This window comes from Sitodiplosis mosellana, unplaced genomic scaffold (assembly GCF_009176505.1).
Source record: "Sitodiplosis mosellana isolate CC-2019 unplaced genomic scaffold, AAFC_SMos_1.0 Smas_scaffold_6226, whole genome shotgun sequence".
Classification (NCBI taxonomy): Eukaryota; Metazoa; Arthropoda; class Insecta; order Diptera; family Cecidomyiidae; genus Sitodiplosis; species Sitodiplosis mosellana.
Genome location: NW_022601467.1, coordinates 16668059 through 16675084, shown reverse-complemented (window position 1 = coordinate 16675084; position 7026 = coordinate 16668059). Strand labels below are relative to the sequence as shown.

General features: G+C 34.8%; 1 protein-coding gene across 6 annotated transcripts; it reads right to left on the bottom strand.

Annotated features, from left to right (window-relative positions):
* Positions 1 to 2027: 2027 nt before the first annotated feature.
* Positions 2028 to 3981, bottom strand: LOC129578260 (probable maleylacetoacetate isomerase 2). 6 transcript variants are annotated; one of them, XM_055466540.1, is made up of 5 exons: positions 3531 to 3981; positions 3398 to 3431; positions 3101 to 3278; positions 2697 to 3027; positions 2028 to 2589 (listed from the first exon to the last, which is right to left on the bottom strand). In XM_055466540.1, the coding sequence occupies exons 1-5, from the start codon at positions 3533 to 3535 to the stop codon at positions 2463 to 2465; spliced, it is 675 nt and encodes a 224-aa protein (XP_055322515.1). In that variant the 5' UTR covers positions 3536 to 3981; the 3' UTR covers positions 2028 to 2462. The 6 variants fall into 6 exon arrangements, with proteins under 6 accessions (XP_055322515.1, XP_055322511.1, XP_055322514.1 ...); XM_055466536.1 differs by having other exon boundaries at positions 3384 to 3404; positions 3724 to 3981; XM_055466539.1 differs by lacking the exon at positions 3398 to 3431 and having other exon boundaries at positions 3101 to 3365.
* Positions 3982 to 7026: the final 3045 nt, after the last annotated feature.

Below are 7026 nucleotides of genomic sequence, written 5' to 3'. Positions count from 1 at the left end.
CACTAAAAACTCAAGGTTTATGTATCATGTTTATCGATTGTAATTAATATTTGAGTTTGTTTATCAATATGAACTCAACGAATGAACCAGGTTTTGTTTTATAAATATCTATCTCTCTGTACGTACGTTTATTTGTTTACAATTCCATACAAATTGTATTCATATCAAAAATTATTTGAATTTGTTTTTTCTCCGAACTAAAAATGTATTTTTAGCACTACATGAAATGTAGAGCTACTAATCTGCTTTTTTTTTCTCTTAATACTTTTTGAGTGATGAAACAAATTATGGTGAATTTGAATTTTATGCTCATATTTTTTATTTAATTTAAAACGACGAATAATTGCATAATATCTCAAAGCGCCAATCAAATTTTTATTATCAAATGTTGTTTAAAAATTACATTAATTTTTCGTATAATATTTTCTGTGTCTTGGACAGAATTGATGTGATTTTAGATTCTATGCTCATATTATTTATTTAATTTAAACCCTAGGGGATTCATGCCAAATTTTATTTAGCAAAATCTATTTGTATCATTTAAATCATGTAAAATTCAAGCTAGATTTTAAATATTTTGTATTATTTCCCGAATGCGTTGTTATTGTTCATATTCACCTTGAACAATATGTTCTGGAAGTGGGTTTTGGTGGATCCTCAGGATCGTTCAAAACTGCTCCCGGTTCTGGAAGTGGGTTTTGGTGGATCTTCAGGATGGATCAGACTGGGTTTGATAATGCCCTGGTCAATCCTGAGGATCCACTTCCAGAACCAGGAGCGGTTTTGAACAATCCTGAGGATCCACCAAAACCCACTTCCAGAATTTTCGAAGCGATAATGACGTCAACAGATTGGAAATGGTTCTGCTGACAGTCGGTTTATTGAACAAAATTGAGCAAAATTGAAATTATGCATACATATCTGTTTAATATGTTGAAACATAAACAAATTCATATTATTTGTTCATATTTTAAATATGGAAATTGGCGTGAGGCCCCTAGTTTAAACCAAGGGCAGTATATTTCAAAAAAAAAATTCAAACCAAGATGTTGTCATTCATTTTGCAAATAAATATATTACTTCAAAGTTACTTTGATGAAATACATTTCATGTAGTGCGCCAAAAAATAGTTTGTTGTGAAACAACAAAATAGATTAAGAAACTAAAAACTCAAGAACGCAGAGCGGAGCGTTTTTTCTTTCTCGGGTTCCAAAAAGTCTAATGAATTTTCATAATTCCGATAAAGAATCGCTCATAAAGGCTAGGAGAATCGATCGATTTTCAATTAAATTTCGTTCAAACAATTTTGAAATTCCCATTCGTTTTCGTTTTTTTTTTGTCGAGTTCTTGATAATCAATTTGGTTGTTTTTTCCAGTGAGGAGAGAATAACTAAGGCGATAAGAAATGCACTAAAGTTTGGTGATGAATAGAAATATCGATAAGGTTTGCGCCTAAGTTTTTTTTTGCCTTCGATGTTATCAGCGCAGTGCAATGCTAGTGACGAAAAGAAGTAATAGGCGATAAAATAAATTTTATGAGATACTAAGATTGCATTGTTATCACACACTATAGTTGGTGTTTCACATTCATGTTTCCAATTCTCGTCCATTGACAATTTCGACATCTGTGATGAAGATTACTAGGAAAACTTCTATCTTATCTAGAAAATATTATTATGACCGTTGTTCAAACTAGAGGCGTACTACTTCTTTTTGGTTTCTAAACTGTTTTTTCTTTATCTCGATTTTCAATTTATTCTAAAATACTTGAGAATGAACGAGAAAACATGTGTGCTTGATTCGAATTTGATCTCAATTGACGTGGCGGTGTATTGCATTTGCATCAATTATTATTCGAAGGCTGTATTCGGATTCAAAAAAGGACAAAAATAAAATACCTTGGATACGTTTTTTTTATATCGTTTTTGGAAGCAAACGAGTTTGTTGTTGTTTTTTTTTTATTTGCCCAGAATTTTAGGTTCACACACACAATTATTTAAACACACAATTAGAGAAAAGAAAAATACTTACTCTTACTATATGATTAAAATCGTAATTTATTGAAGAAATAAAAAAAAAGAATTGAAAAGAAGGAGAAAAAAGTATGTATATGAATAAAATCGATTTTGTTGAAAGGAAAGTGTGTCAATGTTTGGGGGCTTTCACTTATAGTGATATAACAATTGTCACACTTCTATTCCCTTTCTGCTTGCTAGAAGCGGGCCAAAAATATATGAAAACAATCAAAAATAAGAAGCTACATAAAAGAAAAAAAGAAAAAAAATTATATATATCAAGTGAATAAGTAAATAATTGGCTTGGAATTGTTGGTGTTGATTCTCAACGGATTGGAATAAAAGTTGAACTCAAATCGACAAATAATTTCAAATGGAATGATAAAATGATCGATTGTTCGTCTTTGTTTTTCATTCAATCAATATTTTGGTAAAATAGACGATTGATTATTTGGCTGCTTCGGGCGGACAATCTGGTTGATTCGATGGATGTGCTGCACGGAAGGCTGGATGACTTTCAAGCTCACGATCAATACGTAGAATGATTGGATAAGGGCGCAGATCGACGTGGAACCTATGTATGTATGTCAAATTTCGGAGATGATTAGTGATTGAGAACATAATATGCGATCGATTTAGATGAAGGACGATCGACAGATCGACGTCAACGTCGTCACTTACCGTCGCGCATTGAACACTTGTGGCACTAAACAGCAATCGGCCATTGAAATTTCATCACCGACACAGAATTTACCAGCCGAAGTGGACAGCAACTTTTCAATGGCACGAAAACCACGGGTTATCCAGTGCTGTGCCCATTCCTTTTTCTTTTCTTCGCCTACGTGGATTAAAACGATTAGATTCTGTAGCGGTTGAATGCCGGATGTAATGACTTCGCAGATTTCCCGCACTTTGCATCGCTTGTGTACATCCTGCGGTAAAAGTGGTCGCTGTGGTCGTGTTTCTTCTAGATAATGCATTATCGCTACCGACTCAACAAGTGTGTGACCATCTGGAAAATGGGATTGATAAATAAAGAGAGAAACGTCGTCAAAATCGAATACAGAAATTTCAGCAAAACTTACCGATTTGTAGGGCCGGAACTTGTTCCATTGGATTGACCTCACGATATTCATTGCAATGCTGTTCGCCACCTGATTTGATTAAGCTAATCGCTTTTATATCGTATGGTATTTCCTTGAGATTGAGCGCGATACGAACACGCCATGAGCATGAGCTCCTCCAGTACGAATAGAGAACGGGCTGCGAGGGAGAAGTAGTTGAAGCCAAATCGGATTTAGACATTTTGCTCAAAAAACGAGAGTTGGGCAAATTATTAAAAAGCAACTTCTAGAATGAGATACGAACAAAATAAGGCACACCTTGTAACTGAAAAAATAAAACTCATCAAATCGTCTACGAAACGAAGATATGAAAGGAAAAAATCAGAAGAAAAAACAAGTCATAATAATTTGGATGCAAATCAAAAAAATGTAAAAAAAAACACACACACACAGCATAAAATATAATGATAGGAACGTGTAAAAGCCGGTTTTTTTTGTTTCAGCCCAACTGGATACTAAATCAACACATTCTCAATATAAAAATACGGCATACAGAATTAAATACCACACACTGTTCGGCAGATGAACATCTAATCAAAAACAAACCAATCACGAATATGGATGGAAATCAACACTAAACAAACCTTCGCTATTGTCGATAACGACATAGCGTTATGATACTTTGAGTAATTAATTTTGGGGCCGTTTTTATGTAAAATATGAAAAAATATATTTGGATTCTTCGGATTTATGCTTGGTTCCGATTTGTCGTTTTTGTTTGCGGTGTTTTTTGCTCGTTTTTTTTTATTTTGTTTCGTTGTTTGAGGTAAGAGTGTTGCAGAGATTTCTATTTAATATTCAATCTATAAAAAATGTGCGGTTCAGACTGTCATTTGAGGCGCTTGTCGGTCTGTCTGAGTTTGTGCTGCACACACATCGTTAGGTTGGCATTCGTGCATTTCGAGCTGAACGATTTATGCATTGGCTAAATTCATAGCAAACATTCGAACCATCTCATGCAAATAATTCGTTGGTTTTTATTTTTTCATTCGACGAAAACCGGGTTTAGAATTCAAATGAACTTGCTCAAATATGAATAAACATTTCTATTCATCTTATCGTAACCATTTCATTTAATTATTATAAAATTTTCCATTTCAATATGTTTGTTTGCCCGATAGGCGTAATAACTCTTCTAAACAATTTTGGAAAGTCGACACACAACACATATACGACAGCTCCGGAAAAAAAGACATCTATGCATCAAATGTTGAATTACCTATGTTAAATTGTTATCCTGTTTTATCCTTAAAATCTTTGCAACAGATTCCAATGTTGGTTTTCCATTTGGCCATTCGGAGCGAGAAAGAGAGACAGTGCGGTCGGAAACCGTTCAACGTGCTGTTTCTTCCAAAAGCATACATGTAAAGCCTAAGTGTGTTAGTCCTTGGAATGAAAACGAAAGAAGCATACACACACTTCGTCTGAAGCCAATGGAAACGGTATCAAGGCCAAACTATTGAAATTTATCGCTGAATGAATGTTAAACTATACTTGTTGCATAGACATTGACAAGGTGAAAATCCGAAAATCACATTATACACATGTCAAATTGTATTACATGTTGTACTCGGTGTATTGTATGGATGTGTATGGATGTGTGTGAGTGTGAGTGTGCGTTGCATGGAAGGCAATTGATATCTCGCTGATTATCGAAACCACTGCAATTGAATATGTTGAATAAGCAACAACATTTTGCATTCATGATGAGAACACTGTAACGTGTTTGAGACAAGAATATGTTCCATTCAATTTTCCGCACTCTCTCTCTCTCTCTCTCTCTCTCTCTCTCTCTCTCTCTCTATTTTTTTCTTTCGAAAATAGGAAATTGATTTTCCTTTCCACCCTTATTTTATCGATTTCTAAGTGAATTGAGATTGTGGTTGAGTGAATGGGAGCGAAAGAAAAGTTGTAAATGGCCTCCCTCGCTCTACTGTTCACCTTTTTCGGTGGCCAATGTTGAAACAACCGAAAAGCCATTTCTCAACAAAATCTGATTTCAATTTGAAAATGTTCAATTTCCATTGCATTGATACGATTGGAACGGATGCAATGCAATGCAGAACGTCGAGTAATTATTGACATTACGGATCTCCATTTTAGAAATTAACGTGAAGTACGCTTTTTGGTTTTACTTGTTTGATTAATTCATGTGCGGTTTTTGACTAAATGCATAGGTTTTTCGGTGTTTGTGGTTGTGTGTGTGTGTGTGTGTGCACATGTGCATTTCATTGAATTTTCACACGAGCACAACATCACCACCCGACACACATTGAGATACGTGAACGTTGAATTGAACTGAACCTATTTATGATTTTCACTTTAGAAAGGATTAAAATTTTGTTTTTTTTTCACCTCAACACATCTTCCCTTGCGCTGAATATTGATCACTGCTTAACGGAAACACAAAATTGGTTAAACCAATATGCTGTTAAGCATATTTGTTTAGGACTAATTTTTTTTCGGTGATAATTAAACTTTATGTACTTTCCCGTATGAAATGTGTGGTTTGCATGAAATGAACCGAAGAAGAAAAAAACAAAATCGTATTGCCAACGAGCATTAAAAGTTGGAAATTGTGCCAGTTTAACCGCAGCTATCTGACACATCCTTCAAAAACCGAACTCAAAGTGGATAATTTCAATATTCTCCGAGCGACTCATTCACGCACAAAATGAGGTTGATTCGTTGTTGCATTGCATATTGCTCGCTCTCATTAGCACCCAAAACGTATTGACGACTAATTTGGATTTTAATCTGTTTGGTTACTGTTGAACCGAACACCCAACATTCCACAGTGAAGCCTGTTGATTTCGTATATACATATTGCATGCATACATATAGATATTTCAGAACAACAGCATATTACGCCCCGATGGAGAACAACGACAACAGTTAGAAAATTGTGGTCTCATCATACAATCGCTCAAATTCGAACCAAACAAAACCATAATGCGCCATTCAGAGTGTAGTTCCCCATAATAAGCCTATCTGTTTTGATTAAAAAGTTTTATTTTTTCCCTGTTCACTTGATGAGTAATCAGCTGACATTACAGTCGACAAACATTCGCGTGATGGATCAGAGATGGGGCAATCATTTTCTTGTTCTCAATTCTACTGGCAAAATATGCACCCTCGGTCCCTCACCCATATTCGATGAGTACGAGTACGCAATCGAAAATTATTTAAATGTTTCTTCTCTCATTACCATTATTATTCGAATCAATGTGATTCATTATCATCACACATACATATGTTACCAATATGTTGGGAGTTTTGTAATTAGTCTTGTAACTTTAATTGTCCATACGGGAATTGATAATTGTGTTTTGAATGATTTTGAAATATTAATTAAACCATTACTGTTCTTGTTACTTTTTAATGGGCAATTATGGGTGATGGTTAATGCATGTTATTCGTTTCGATTTGAATTGGGAAAATGGTTCGCAGAATCTCGTTCTTTCAGGTGTTTCATTACAGAAGCGGAACAGAAAAAACCAAACATATATTTGACAGCACTTCCATTTGAAATGGCATTGAATGAATACAAATAAAATTAACAAAAACCAAAGAAAAAATTGAAATTGGTACCGTTCCATAGCTTGAACCTTCAGCTATACACCAGTGAAATTACATATACGTATATGTGTAAGCATGTGTGAGATATTACCTCACACATACACACATGTGCGTTTCCTGTCCCTCGGGCATACAATGCCCGTAATGTATTTTTCCATGGAAACTGGACCGGGCAAAGAGACAGCAACTTGGTGTCTTCGGCGAAGTTGTAGTACTAAAGGTCTACTATAATTTTGCCGAAGACAGATATCTCTTATATCTTATCAATCACACGCAATACGTAAAAAACCGCGAAAACGCGAATATTC